Source organism: Micropterus dolomieu, linkage group LG09 (genome assembly GCF_021292245.1).
Source record: "Micropterus dolomieu isolate WLL.071019.BEF.003 ecotype Adirondacks linkage group LG09, ASM2129224v1, whole genome shotgun sequence".
Lineage (NCBI taxonomy): Eukaryota > Metazoa > Chordata > Actinopteri > Centrarchiformes > Centrarchidae > Micropterus > Micropterus dolomieu.
The window spans coordinates 24,256,407-24,272,774 of NC_060158.1; the positions used below are offsets into that span (position 1 = coordinate 24,256,407).

Genomic DNA, 16,368 nt, shown 5'->3' on the forward strand with positions numbered 1-16,368 from the left:
CCGTTATCACAAGAAAACAACAACGTTATCTCAAGAGCATGACATAATTATCCCGTTATCACGGGAAAACGGAGTATAAGAAATATTTGAATCGATGGCCGCTTAGGGCTTCCGTATACTAATATATTTATAGCTTACACTTTATTTCTGATAATATTAGGCCTATCTATAGCTTACCTCTAGTATAATATTGATTCCACATACACTCATTCATTATATCCTTGTGCAAGAAAAATGCTCTACATGGTCAATAATCATAATAATTCAAACTATAACATAGTTCAACATTCCCAAAGTTTGCTGTAGCGCAGCAACCTTTTTTTAATGTCCCGCCTCATCAAGGCTGTGATTGGTCAGTTCACAAAAAGTGGCATTGATAATATGACAAGACAAGAGTAACATTACCAGCAGCTTGTGAGAAGTGCCAGCACGGAAGAAAAAGTCACGGTACACCAAAGAGTAAAATGTAATAGTGCCGGTACTGGTCAAAGTAATGCAAAAAAACACACAACTAATGCCGACTATAGAAAGCAGAAACCGAATCACGGACATTTTGGGCGATTTAGAAAATCCTGACTCATTTTTTAGGTCCCATAAAGATGACATGTCTGGGAAAAAGAGGACGTATGGTCACCCAACCAAAATAAAGCTAAAAATTTCAACTGTTTCATTAGACTTTCATTGGACATTTACCAAGTGGCCAAAAATCAATAATGTAAATGTTGAGTTGTATCTGCTGGATGTGTAAATAAGCAATTGCTTGCTAACTTAGCCAGATAAATATAAAAGGTGATAATGTTTTGTTGTTTTCAAATCTTTTTTTCAGCTGTCCCAAACTAAAATAAATCAGTTATTGCAGGTTTAAATGACTAATAAGTACAATCAATTGAATTGAAGTGAATTGCATTAAAGTAACATTACGCAGGTTAAGCATTATAAGTCTGTTGCCTTCATACTGCCGACAGTGGAGTCATAACTGCAGTCTCAAAACATTATACATAACAAATAAACAGTTTATTACAAAAGAAACGGGTATCTGAGGAGTGCTCATTTCATTAGTTTCATTAGCATAGGGAGGATAAGTGCTGATGTAAATGGTTGGCCATCAAAGCTAATGGATATTGGGAAGCTATGTAATGGAGAAGAATGGGTGGGCGGACGTGACTGAAAGACTTCACAAAAATTAAATAAATTCACAAAAGCAAATCACCAAGTTGAGCTGGATTCAGGAAAGTGTTCAGCTACTTAAATGCTTTGCTTAACAATAGCGTGAACGAGGACAATACAAATCTCACTCACAGAGCGCATACATAAATTGTCAGAGCAAGGCCAAACTTTTCTCCTAACATGGTAATGAGGAGAGGAGATGCTCCACAGCCAATTCTGTCTGACAACTCTGCCTGACCGCAGGGAACATAACAGTAGAGAATCATAGGGCGCGATCACACCTTTGTTTTTTCTTGAACCATTGTGGGAAAGTTTACTTTGCCTTTTTTGTGTTCAATTCCTTTATGTGCACACGTCTGCCTCCCTTCATTGTGTTTGGGTTTTCCAAGAATGACATAGCCACCTCATTATACCCATAACCCCTTGCGTTTTAGGAGTTGCCTCCCATGGCTGGTTTGGGTAAGGTTCTTGCTCATAATGAACCGCACCACAGTTCTCAAGAAGATGGAGCAGTGCTCACTTTTTCAGGCATTTCTGGGTGGTTAATTGGTGCCACAATGACACTGTTTTCAGCTGTCCAGAATTTTAAACATAGTGCGCCACTTATCGCAACTATTTGTCTTCTGATTCAAATAATTAAAGCTGCAGATTCTTACAGGCTAGGAGATAAAATGAGACTATGTTTAAGCTGGTTTTAGTTTGGCTTTCACCCGCTTTGTTTTCTGATTAATTTTCCCTTTGAAGCTTACACACTTCATGCTAAGGCCCCCCTTGGAGCTTGCTGATGAAGACATATCTTTGACAGAGGGAGAAGCAGTGGGGCTCTTCTTTAATCATACTCTGGTCTGCTGATGTCATTCAAGAGGTGAATTAGTGCTACACAAAGATCCTCTGGAGCCAGATCACCAAGGATTTTTGAAGTCTCCGAGGCAAAGGCGGACATGAAAAGACTCGGGAGGAAGACATCGTCAGCTTTAATATGCTTTTTTACTCCAGTTGTCATGGACTGTGGCAACATGTGTAGTTAGTGGGAACAAAAGCCTGAGGTAGCAATATTTTTCTTCTGCAAGATGAAAGCTAAATGCAGCAACAAGTGGATGTGCTCTGCTCCCTCTTTCAGTCCTAATTAGAGACCAGAGACTGTTAATGAGTATCATAATTTTATTTAGACATTTCTGTCAAGTTCCAGCTTTGGCATATTATCTGCTGTATTTTTAATTACCAATACAGTATCTGCTATAATCATATTCAGATTATTTGGAGTATACTGTAATTAAATGAATAACTTAATATCTTGGAAAATACATTCACTTTCTTTCCAAGAGTGAAATGAAAAGACAAATCTAATGTCTGTATGTTGAGTACAGAGCTGGAGTCAGGACATGGTTAGACTATTAGCATAAAGACTAAAACAGCTAGCCTGTTTCTCTCCAAAGTGAAACCATATGCTATTTATAAAGCTCACTAACTGACATGATGAATCTTGTTTAATTAAATACATACACAAACAGAAATGTAACAATTTAGGGTTTCATTGGGAATTACGTGGCATAAATATTGATCAACAACAGTTAATCCCAACACATTCTCACTCCGCCCTGGGTACGCCTTTAGCATAATTTTTAGACGTTTAAGGCTCCGCGGACAAGTTAGTTACGCTTAGCAACAACAAATATGCAGCGTACGGTAAAGTTAGGAACAATTCATATGCAATTTCCGGTTACACTTTCAAAATAAAACCCTAGCGTTTCGAAACATTATTAGTTATTAAAGTCATGCAACGTTGCAATTTGGTTAGGTTTAGGCACAAAAAGTACTTGGTTAGGTTTAGGCAACAAAACTACTTGGTTATGGTTAGGAAAAAATCATGGTTTGGGTTAAAATAACTACGTAGGTCAGTTGACACGTAAGTTAATTTACGTCACTTGCATAACTTACGCAATTTACATAACTCGCGTAACTTAAAAAAAAACAATTTAATGTTGACTTTTTGTTTCACACAGGACACAAACCCCGGTCTCCTGGTTCAAAGTCCGAATTCTGGCCTTCTATCCACCCCATTCCACCCCAACCACCTCCTTACTATGTCTTTTCTGTTAAATATCATAATCTCCCTTTACAGTCAAAAACTGACACTACAGGGCTTCCCCAACTGCTTTGAACTATGACGCTATACTGATCCCCGTGTGTTACAAACTGACGCCAATGGGTTTTGACCATGCGTTCGTATGTGACAAGTCGGGGAGTGAGAAGGGGTTGTTTATCCATTCATCCAGTACTTGTGTGCGAACTGGAAACTTCTAACCAAACCTCACTTTTTTCCATTACCAGTACCAGTTCAAATTGCCTCGACTCGCCTCAACTCTACTTGACTCAGTTTGGCTTTTCTACAAAAAAGAGCCGAGCTACAAATCTAGCAAATTTTTTGTCAGACATCAGCTACTGTTGAAGAACCCAATCAGAAACGTGAATATGCATGTCAGGTTTCCAAACAAACAATCATTAATCCCCATTGTTTGCCTGTGGAACGCTTCCTCATTTGTTTTTGTTCTAGATGAAAAAAATATTTTATTTACAAGAATTTACACAAGGTAATTTATTCCAGTGTAGTCGTGGTTGAATATATCTGGGATGAATACCAACTACAGCTAATGCCAAAACTAGTTAGAGTTAGTTAAACTATTTCACTTAACTGTATAAAAATTATTTTAATCTTTTCAAATCTAAATATTTATAGACATGCAAATGGCTGCATAATGATGTGTATGTAAACTACACTGAAATTAGTCTTTATACTCAGCTAAGCTAATCAGAACTCAGCTTGAGCTTCTCATCTAACCCTTAGAAAGAAAGCGAATATGCATATTTCGCAAAACATTAAACTATTCCCAATTTCCCCTTCAGGAGTAATACATGTTGTCTTGTTTTTCATCAGGAAATTTTTGTGTATGCACAGAATCTTTGGATTGTAAAGTCAAAGATGCATTCTAAAATGCCACATGCTGTACATAGCAGTTAAGATTAATCTGTTTACATCAGTCATCAAAGTGAACATAAATGTATTTTCCATTTACAGCTCCCAGTTTGTTTACTGGTCAGCTAGTCTAGTTAAGGTTTGGGTACACAAGCATTTAACTGTACAGATTAAAGCTTCATGGCTACAATTTGCATAATTATCATGTTACATAACAATAATGAGCTTATTTCATATTCATTTTTGGCAGCAGGTCAAGCAAAATCAACTGCATGGGGAAAATATGTGATTTAGCAAATACAACACTGAAGAAAAAAACAGAAAAGATTATTCATTTGAAGATATGTGAATATATTGCCTTTTTTCTCATGTTCGTGTTGTGTATGCACTGTCAATTACTGCATACATGTTGGGAGAACATGGATCTTGTGTTGCTATGAATGCTGCAGAAACATTGTGGGGAGCTACACAATAATCTGGTACTCAAGTGAATGGAGGAGAAGCCTCGTTGTCCCTTCTTCGCCTCAGTCTCTGTCAGAATGATTTACAATAAAGCCCAGAAAGACTGTATGTGGGCTGCTGCATCAACATAATCTGAATTCTACTGTAGCAGCTGTAAAGCATTCATATCTAGGCTGTTGCAGGGAATAAAAGGAAACCTGAGACCAGGTTCCTTCAAATTCTAGTTATGTTAGTGTTGTGTAAAGCCACAGCTACGGTGGTCATCATTGAAATCTGTTCAGCATGTGATGGTTTTAGCATTTCTGTAACAGTCCCGGCTCGTTCTTGGTCCATCCAAAATAAATCTGGTGTTGTTCTTCGCCTGTAGTACTTTTCTTTCGCCAAATCTTCTGTAACTACGGAATAGACCATCTGCTGCATGTTTGTACATAGGCACGCGCATGCCCAGAGTACGGGAACGGCCACTAGATGTGCATTTTCAGATAAGAAACGAGACGGAGATCAACTCATTTTTAAACAAAAATGGAGTAGTGTAGATGCCACAGAAGGCATGCTATTTTATACCTTTTACATATAATCAGATAAATACACAAATTTGATATTATATTACTGTCTGGTTGTTTAAACTTTTCTAAAATTGGGAATTTGATCCTGTCCTATAACTTTGTGTAAATTACTTTGATCACTAAATGATGAGTACTGCAGCTTTTGCTGAATAAAATGATTCCAATCCAATAATTTTCAGGACTTCATTCCAGAAATTAAATATGGGGAACTAGATATGAGTGTGGACTTTTCGCATAATTTAAATTGAATCTTCAAATAAGACAGTTAAGATGGGGTGCCGTTAGCTCAGTTGGTAGAGAGTGCACCTCATGTACAAGGCTGAGTCTTTGTCGCAGCTTATTTCCTGCATCTACGTCCTATTCAAATGAAGGCTAAAAAGCTTATGGTTAGGCAAAGAAGAAAGTTATTACTGGAACTGATTAGCAATGAGACAGAGTAAACTCACCCTCTCCTCCTCCTCTCTGAGGTCTGGCATGGTGCTGACACACAGCGTCACAGCGGTGATGGCTACAAATAACACTGACAGACAGGCGAAGATCTTCCCGGGAAGGCCGGAGTGGGGGTTCTCCACCATGTCCCTAAGTCTTCGCATGCAGCCCTCCATACTGGTCTCTTCCTGTGCCCCTTCCCCGGGAGGCTGCTGGCTCTCCTCGCAGGACTGCGGTGAGGTGAGCTCGGCCTCCTCCTCCTCCAGCCTCTGCTGCTCCTTGTACTCCTCCTGCCTGAGCCGCAGCTTCCTGAGGCAGCACCAGTCCAGGTTGTTCTCCTCCACCCCCCAGTACAGCAGCTCCTCCTGGAAGGACAGGGCACACATTTCCCTCAGCAGCCGCAGCTTCCCTGCCGCCAAGAAAGAGACAATTGTGCGGAAAGCCGACGGGCTTCGGTCGAAGAAATACTCGTTGCGGCTGCCGTCATAGTCGTCGCACACATCCATGATCTCAGCCTCATTACTGCAGCCGCGCAGCTTGCCCAGCCGTGTCAAGGGGAACTCCTCCAGTGTGGACCAGGGGATGCGGTACTTGATCCCCCCCACGTTGATAATGGCCGCCCCATCAGCCAGGCCGATCTCATCTCCATCCTGTTGGCGGGGCTGAGGCTGGAGCAGGAGCTGGGCTCGCTTGTAGAACAAACCCTTCTTGGAGGTGACCTCCCGCGGGTTCTCCACACGGTTGAAGTGGAAGGTGGTGAACTGGTGCTCAGTGCTGCCTGCCAGGAAGGCCACCTCCTGGTACATTACTGCCACTCTGCTGGGGGACCCTGTCCTGCACAACACGATGGGAGGGGGTCTTTACAGTGTATGAAGGGTGACTGGGAGCTTGTCATCCATTCAGCAACATAGCACGTCTCTGAAGGACAAAAAAGACAAGTCAACAATTACATTTATGTCTCTTTGCACACTTTTTAGCATTGCATGCCTTTATTCTATCAAGCATGTATCTATCTCTGTTTTATCAAACATTTCAGACTAGCCAGTCTTTTAAAGGTCTAAAGGAGTCAGTATGCCTCAAGAGAAGTACTTGTTGGATGGTCTACTTTTGTCACTTTTCATCTGCACAAACACGTTTAACACCATGAATACATTTAAGGAGATCCTGCAAAAACTTTGCTCCATCCTCATTTTGTATGAATGTTGTGTATTGCCCCTCTCTTAAATGTGGTATCCAGCGGCCACTAGCAGTGTGGTTTTAAGATTGCAACCAGGTGTGTGCTCGCACGCGTGCTTGCTTGAACTCATGAGCGAGCATAATCCGAAACACAACCGCTTTCATACAGATCCCACAATCGCGAAAACACCGGCATGCCAACTGTATCTTTTTTCCAGACATGTTCAGGCTCTTTTACTTTACCGTTCCAGAGGCATATCAACACCGGCTCCGTACCTTTCATTCATCACAGCGAGACAGACAGGGAGACAGCTTCACACAACATGCTGGAAACTCAGGTAAACTCCCACTGCAACGTTACAGTACATGATAATGTTACATTTACTGCATTTAGCCGACATGCTACATCGTTAGCTCACCTGTCTGCTTTTCAGTAACTAACATTACTATCTGTGTATCTTTCACCAGAGGTTCAGCAATGTGAGCACAGCTAAATATGTTGGATGATATTGAAATTGGATGATATTGATCTGAAAGTGAGCTAGACTGGCAATTATTAATGACATTGTTGCCACACTTTATAACAGTTAGACCGCAGCAATTAACTTTACTGTAACATTAGTGGGTGGGTCCTCCTCTGTGTTGCTGTCGCGGTTTTGTTGCATTTTTGTGGGTCACATTAGTTACAGCGACTGAGAAGATGGAGAAGTAGTGTCCCTGAGTATTGGTAAAACGACAATAAATCTAAATTGGACGTTATGAAGCAAACAGCAGCAGGTCTGAGCAAATGTAACGTTAGCTGGCTGCCCTGCCTTGCATCACTACAGCCTAGTTTAAACAAATCGCTCCACATTTGCTTTGTAGCGTTACATCCTTGCAGGCTAAATCAGCACTTGACATAATACAAGTGGTACACAGGATAGCAATATGGGTTGTGTTAGCTTGTTAAGTAATGTGGAAAGTCATACAACTTTGCACCGGATAACGTTAGCAACTGCTCTGCGTTCTCTCCGTGACTCTAGCCTTTCTGATGTTCACTCGCCATCATCTGATTCTCGTTTGGTCTGATGGGCTTCAGCACATAAAACTTTATTGTTGTTTTTATCCTTACGTGGAGTTTATGTTGGAGTCTGTGTAGTGCTTGGATCCGGTAGTTTTGTGGTGTTAGTGGACTGCATTTCGTTAGCTGCTGTGTTGTTGCTGTAGTTGGAGAGAGGCTCGGGGTGCACAGAGCTACATCCCGACCCAGTGTCCTCACATAAGAAGCAGAATAGTGGCTTTTGCAACTAACAGAGGAACAAAACAGGTGTGTGCCTCATTTCTAAGTGAGGCTACAGCCCATTGACAAAAAGGCAGTGAAAATTTGATTTATTGAAAAGTGATTTCATTGAAAAACTACATATAGACCCTTTAAGACCTGGTCACTGCATCGAAACGGGCCAAAAAATATGTAATCATTCCATTTGAATCACCTCGATAACTACATCTACATGCGCTTAGTCCACACTGTTGGCCAAGAGTTCAAAACAACTATAAACACTTTTGCTTCCAGATGTGATCAGAACTAGTTCATTTTGAGAAGAAACAATGGTCTTAACTGTTTAATTTAAATGTTATGTTGTCAGGCTGTGAGAGGAAACCCAGTCAAACACAGGACTACAGCCAATTTATTATTGAGAATTACAGAGCATTTCTATTTTAACCCGCACAGCTTTTGTAGCATTTACTGTACAGGTTTAGTGGCCCAGGAAACTAACAGACCAATCGTCTCATGTGATGCTGCTCAGCAAATCATATCTGTGCATTCCGATAAGCATTGCAAGTCGAATCCACGAGTGAGATACACCACAGACATTTTGGAAACAGACAGTAGATGAAAGAGAAAAGAGAATTCAATATGGCTTTTAATCAAAAATGTATAGATTCTTACATGTACATTCTTCCCACGGGTAGTTCAAAACCAGAATCTCGCATATATCTCCAATCCTAGCCACATCTCACATTTCTCACTTAACAAGAGAAAGTAGGAAAGTGGTAATTAAGAGGGAATGAAAGAGAAGAGGAGGCATTAAAGCTGTTCATTTAATAAGATGTGTTGAGTGTTTATTAGTAAAATTGGTTCAAGCTACACTTTTCATTAAATTGTTTTCTGAAATTAAGCACTTTATTTGAGTTTACTTAAATTTAGATTTTATTATTAGAGTACTTATTATTTATTATCCCTCCAGTTTGATGTGAAAACTGACAGTAAATATTATTGAAATATTATTTGATTTGACAGTCAGTTGACTAAAAACATATGTTGATACAACTATACGTTATGGCACTGAATGATAACGCAAGTTAGTCGTTATGATGTTCCGGACCTTTGCTTTGGGAAATTTTCTCTAACTGGACCTCTTTGAATTTTAATTAAATACTCCTGCTCTACAATAAGACCATTCACAGCACTGTGTAACAAACTGTAGGAAATCAACACCACAGTGTAGACCTAATTACAGCACAATTAGCCTGGTATGAAATTAAGTATCAACTGCTCTTGTAGTACATATGTTGAGTATACATATGTTCAAAGCTAAATCTATGAGTTGACGGTTTATTCATATATAAGAATGGATTATTCAAACCAGGCTATCCCATCAACTTGAAAAATAGTCAGTATTCTGCACAAATGCACAAATACTGTAGGCATTTTCTCTCCAAAATGAAATATAGTAAGTATTTATATGACAAAGGAAAAGGAGTTGCTTTATTGTCTATTTTCCTCTAAATTGGTACATAATTTACTAAATGAACACCATGCTGTATTGAAGAAGAGTTGAAACTAGCAATTGAGACCATAAACTCATTAGGAAAATGTTCACTGAGGTAATAAATTAAGTGAGAATTTTGTCATTGACTCCAATACAATCAGACTTCTTTTTGTAACCAGTGGAGTCACCCTCTTCTGGGCATTAGAAAGAATGTAGGTTTAAGGCACTTCCACATTGGCTTCAATTTTCAGACCTGGAGGTTGCTGCTTGCTCTTTTCACATCTTCTGAAAAATGCTATTTAGATTCAATTACCCATCTGAAGCCATGCTGTCCTAACAAGCTGAGACAATGTTTTATTTAACATGGACATCTGGATACACAAACCAGAGAACACAGACTGTAAGTATAGCAACATGCCAGTGATCCTTTACTCACTAAGATGACTGTACCAGACCTGAGGCATTGGCACGGATGTAGGGGGGCTGAGCACATCATCACAACAAATTAAGAGTGGGACCCCTCTAGCTATCCTTGCTCTTCTATTGTGAGGCCATTCATTTTAAAACAGGCCGCTTTCTCCGAGGGAGGGGGTCAGAGAGCAGCCCCTCTACAGCGACTCAGCAAAGTGCTTCTGACAGGAGCAGTTTATTGAGCATGACACTGCACCCAGGGGTGCCTTCAAAAGCACAGAGAGAAGGAATTCAAGTTATATAGGAGGAGCTCCACACAAGGGCAACATATCAAATAAGGCTTATCAAGTCATGGCAATCTTGAATTTATAATTAAATAAATGCAAGACTAAGGCATTTGAAGCAGGATTGTGGCCAAAAAATGTATGTTTAGTTTGGTATGTCCTCATTAAAGGAACTGTTTTTGAGAAAGTTGCTTGTTCACTTTCTTGCTGTGTTTTAGATGAGAAGATCTAAACTACAGCCAGCAGATGTTTAGCTTAGCTCAACATAAAGACTGGAAGCAGGGGGAAACAGCTAGCCTGGCTCTGCCCAAGGTAACAAAATCTACCTACAGCCCTGCTAAATCTCACTTATACCTTATATCTAGTTTGTTTAATCCATTCAAAAACCTAAGTGTCAAAACAATAAGTTGCAGTTTTACACCAGGCGTAGCCGGGGCCGTTCATGAGCGGGGGTGGAGGGGAAAGCATTCCATTTACTGGACCTTTCCAGTGGCCCAGTCATTTCTGTGGGCATGCCTGGGTGTAGCACCTCTTTGTTGGGTGGACTATTTCTTGTCACACTCTGCATGTCTGTCTCTGTTTTCCCCTACTCTCTCTCTCTCTCTCCCTACCTGTGCCTCGTTAGCCTCATGTCTTTCACCTGTGTTGCTCCCGCCCTGCTCATTAGTCCCTGTGTGTATATATATACCTTGTGTTTCTGTCTTGTCTTTGTTGGGTCATTGTATGTTGTCACCCAGTGTTGCAGTTTGTTCTCGTGTCTTCAGCCTTACTCGCCGTGTCTCCCTGTTACCCTGCTCAGTTTTGGATTCTGGTTTTCACCCTTTTGGATTTCTGTTGGACAGCCTTTGTTTTGGGACTCTGTCATCAGCCACTCAGTTTGTAAGTGTGCTCGCCTTTTGTTTGTTTATTAAAACCACTGAACCATACCTGCTCTGCTCTGTGTCCTGCTTTTGGGTCCTCCAACCTGCTCCACCCTGCTCCACACCACCGATCGTGACATTTCTTGGCCTAATAGAAAACTTTTGGTGAACTTTAGGGGTGCTGGTAGGCATATTTTTCAACCTTTGGAAATAGCCAGGCTAGCTGTTTCCCCTACTTCTAGTGTTTGTGTCTCCTGGCTGTGGCTCCATTTTTATAGTGCAAAGTTGATCACAAATTATTATATCTTGTAGTTTTCTGAAAATCCATCATTTAATGGTTTGTACTTACAGGGGCACTTCCAGTAGCTATGCAGTGTCTGATATTTTGTCTCAATTGATGTCACTTGAGTCAGCGTCAGTTGGGTCTGAAGACTACAAGTTTGAAGAAGATAAAATTCTGGGGGTGTAGAATGGGGGTGTCTGCTTGAAGTTAGCAGCTCAAGGCTGCACTAGCATAACACACCTGAATCTCTGAACAAACTTAGTAGCTGAGTTGCGGGTAATAATGTAGGCACCAGATTTTGACACGGAAAAAGAACATGTCTAATAAAAATACAATCTCTGGTTCTGCTGCATTGATTTTAATAAACTGTCCATCAGGGCAATGTTATGGACCAGTGAATCTGACTCACTCACTGGCCCACTCACACAGGTGTTTCCAACTACTTTGGTGGATTAGACTTCTTCAGTGGTTAAAATTGGATGGAGCAATGATGAGAATTACATAAGTTCAGGAAACAAGTATAAAACAAGTATATTATGCATACATTTATTACTTCTTCCTGTCTTCTTCCACCGATAGCAGTTAATTAGAGAAATGTTTAAGGAAAAAAATGGACTGAATGTCCTATTTAAAATGATCCTTTGTGAAATATCTGTGTACCCACAGTTATGTATTCTTGGACTGTTTCTGAAGGAACACGGAGTGACAAAAAGAAGGAAAATGTAACATCAAAGACAGTTTTTTTTTTTGAAATAAGTTATTCAATCAGAAAACAAGTCAATGACATCAAATGTTTTTTCCATTAAACATAAAATAACATAATAAATGAAGTTCTTTGATGATCCAATGCAGTGGTTCCCAATCTTTGTGGCCAATGGCCTCTAAAATGAAGAAGTACAGTATTGTGACTCCACATCACATGTTATTTGATTACAATTTAATTTGAAGGACTTCAAGAGGTGGAAATAACTAGTATTAGTCAGAAATTTATTTTGGATAACAGATTTTAATATTATGTTAGTAAGTCAGTGAAAAGCACAAGCTTTGACACAGAAAAACACATTTCCTAATGTATCAAACCAGGCCATTCATACAACAATTACATGACCAATTACATGTGATTGTGAGTGAAAAATTGCTTTCATTTTAATTTCTGCACATCCCTCTCATCCTTATTAGGTGGAGTGAGTACAATATATGAGGTCGCATTCTTTCCTTTCATCCTGAACATGAGAGGCTGTTGACATTGACCTGTGACCCTCAAAGTCTGTGTGCTTGTGTTTCAGATGCTGAATCTGGATCTGTGACAAAAAAAGTCAATTAAAAACATCCCTCAGTCTCTGTTATCTTCCACAAAGCTGGAGGTTACAGATGCTTCTTTAAAGAAATACTTCCACGGTGGACTGGAGATACCTTACCCTCTTTCCTTCTTCAAATATAGTACCTGAAGAAGGAGCACTTGTGAACTTGGCATTGTTTTTTTTTTACCACCATTTGCTCATAATTATGCCTCTTTGCATAAATCTGCAGCCCATGCATCACTGATACTGCCTTCCCACATCCACTCAATCTTTATCTTCATAAAAGGCCTGAAGCAGAAGTCTATTTTGGGACACAAAGATCTTAAATGATCACCTCACCTGGTGCAAAATCAGATTGATTGGTCCTTCTGGTTTGCCCTCAGGGGTTTCTGGCAGAAAGTCTTAATAATTAGTTAGGTTTAGGCACCAAAACTACTTGGGTAGGGTTAGTAAAAAAGAAAAACACAAAGTCTTTCTGCCTGAAAGCCCTGAGAGCAACTTTTTCTCAGTGACAGTCTGTACTCCAAAATATGAGGACAATTAAGATTCTTGCCTGCAGAGGCAGCGCAGCAATCAGCGGAGAGTAAACAATTTCATAATCTAGAATGACGCAAAACTTCTCTCTTGAACTGCAATAATCATGGAAAGAGTACCTCTCACAACATTGTCACATGTTTTAAGAGTGTGAGGGGAAGAGATGCAGAGCACCCTCTAGATTCTGAGTCAAAGGAACTGATGATTTTGTTGACCAGCTCTGATTTGTCTCACTAAAGAGATGCTTTATTAATGATTCAATTCACAATATCCATAATAGAAGATGGCAGACATCATGGGCTGGTGTTCATAATATGAATTATAAATGGGCTAAATAGGTTGATGCAAGTAGACTATATATATATATATATATATATATATATATATATATCTCCTGAAGCCCGTTCATTTCCTCATGAAAAAGTATTAAAAGCTTAAAAAAAGGACTTGTTCGGTTTGGAGCTGTTTAATAGTTATTGGGAGATTTGTTTATCCAAAATAAGGGGACCCTGGGCCACACTGACCACTGGCCATCCACACTTCATCCACAATACCTAAAAGGGAAAAAATATGATTTATCGCAGACTTGTGTGCATTGAATTAGTCTTCTGATTAAATATGAAAAAGTTGTGGGAAGTTCCTGGAATGTAATTGGTTCCTATTGCTCCGACACAAGAGTCCACCTCTCTGAGCGGCCTTCAGCCAACTAGCTAGCTAGCTTTTCAGGCAATGTAACATTAATGCTAACACTGGTTATACAAATGCGTTTGCTCATTATGCCCAGCTCAGCACAGCCCAGCCGAGTTCTGCAGTCTTATTAGCCCACAATGAGGTTAGCGTGGCTGACAGCTACGACTAATCCCATCAGAAACCCCTTTTCATTGTCAATTAATTTGTAATTGACCCTTCGCTAAGCCACACCCCGAATACACAGCTGGTCAATCACAGCGCAGTATAGGACTCATTCTAACTGATGTCCGACACTTTCTTGGATGCTCCCCATTTACTCTAATGCAAAAGGAGTCGTTTTCTAGCTTTCTTCTGCCGTATTTTTCCAAGATATGGTCAAATTCTGTCCCCGGGGCACTTGTAATAGTCACAGCAGCTACCCAAAGAGGTTGAAAAGAGAAGTACGATTTATTCTCTTTCCAAAACCTAAAATAAATCCAGAAACATTTCGGCTGTGGGTTGTTCATAATGTGATGTTAGATAGCTAACGCTAGCTAACTTCCTACTGAATGTAACGTTATAAATCCCTGCTGTTCTGCTTTTTAGATTGTAATAATGAATGAATCCATCTTTACAGGAACAGTGTTGATACTTAATATCATTGTCTTTTGTCTCAATCATCGGGGGACTGTGTGATCGTTAGGCTTTAGCTTCTATCTTTCATTTTTTTCACATCTGTTTGAGTCAGTTTGACAGCCTGCAGTAATAGGCAGTGGCAGCGCCGACAGTTTGTCGGACTTAAGGTAACTAAGGTGGCCGTGGCTTAGCGAAGGGTCAATTGAGGAATCTCCCTCCTTGCCAAATTTGAAGGTGTTTCGGTTCACATTCAAGAATGTAATAATGAGATGCTTCTCATCAAAGTGGTATGGATAGGTTTTCTTTGTTGGAATAGAGCATAACTAAGGCATGTTTTTTTGTAAAATGTGCTGACATTTTCCCAGTGGAACTAATAGACTGTTTTCGAGGAAACATGCGCAGTCTAAAGTGGTGGCCAGCGTAGCCTATGCCACTGCTACAATCTGAATGACCAATCCAGATGCCGCCTCAACATTCCTGCCATGGATTTGGCCAGCATGTTTGTTTCAACCCAGTACGTTTGGTCTGTCATGCTTTGCCTTTAAGGAGAGAGCTGCTATGGGCGTAACATAAATCAAAAGAAACTCCACTCTCTGCAACAACACAAACATGTGCAAGCACCAGGACCCCAGCAGGACTTTTCAGTGGAACGTTACAATGCAGTTTACAAGTGGCATGTGCATTTGTAAGCCTCAAAGCCTGCTCTCCTGGAAACAAAGTAACCCCTTCCATGTTACCTGTGCAGCAGATTCAGGTAATTCTCTCTCCCTCCCTGAAATTGGGACGTTAATGAGATAGATTAATAGTGACTTTTCAGTTTGTCCAGTCCACTAATTCTGTCCTGAAACAGCCACATAATGAATCAGCTAGTATTTCTGTACACTGAAAGTTCTGTTCTACTCTAAAGCCATGAAATATTAGCTGTGATATCCCAGTCTATATTTTGTATTACCAGAGCTGTACATGCTCGCTCTCTCTCTCTCTCCCTCTCTCTTATATTTATTTTCTTACTTGTTGCCCAAGCATCCCTCTTCTCACAGTCTGTAAATTCTGGATTATGATTATTACAGGTGCTGGTGACATGAACCTGTCACTCAGTATAATCAACGGCATCAAGTATGGCACATCGCAATGAAGTTCTGCGACTGGTCAAAGCAGGGATTCCCTCCGGAGAACAAGTTGTAGCTAAAAGACCTCGCCTATAGTATTTAAGACAGAGACCCAACAATGTGGTGCTCTGTAAGCTCAGCAAATTGGAAATGGCTTTTCACAGCGGTACAACTGCCGTAAACAAAATGAAGTTTGCCATTCACCACCTGGACGACTCAGAAGAGGCCTGGAAGAAGGTGATGTGGTCAGATGAGACCAAAATAGAACTTTTTGGCCTCAACTCGTCGTGTTTGGAGGGCAAAGAACCCCGAGTACAACCCAAAGAACACCATCCCCACCATCAAGCATGGTGGTGGCAACATCATGCTTTGGGGGTGCTTTTCAGCCAAGGGGACGGGACAACTCCATCGTATTGAGGGGAGGATGGACGGGGCCATGTATCGTGGAATTCTGGACCAACATCTCCTTCCCTCAGTGAGAGAGCTGAAGATGGGTCGAGGATGGGTGTTTCAGCACGACGACGACCCTAAGCACACCGCCAAAGCAACAAAATAGTGGCTGAAGAAGAAACACATCAAGGTTCTGGAGTGGCCTAGCCAGTCTCCAGACCTGAATCCAATTGAAAATCTTTGGAGGGAGCTTAAAATTCGAGTTGCCAGGCGACAACCTCGGAACCTGAATGATTTGGAGGCTGTCTGCAGGGAGGAGTGGGCCAACATCCCTGCCGAAATGTGCACAAACCTTGTCACCAAC

General features: G+C 40.6%; 1 protein-coding gene across 1 annotated transcript in view; it reads right to left on the reverse strand.

Annotated features, from left to right (window-relative positions):
- The window catches only part of kcng2 (potassium voltage-gated channel, subfamily G, member 2), a 34,237-nt gene that overhangs the window by 14,041 nt on the left and 3,828 nt on the right, over nucleotides 1–16,368 (reverse strand). Inside the window, exon 2 of the mRNA XM_046059151.1 lies at nucleotides 5,616–6,516. Within this exon, the coding sequence (XP_045915107.1) occupies nucleotides 5,616–6,404 (789 nt within the window). The 5' untranslated portion in view covers nucleotides 6,405–6,516. The remainder of the gene's footprint in view (nucleotides 1–5,615; nucleotides 6,517–16,368) is intronic.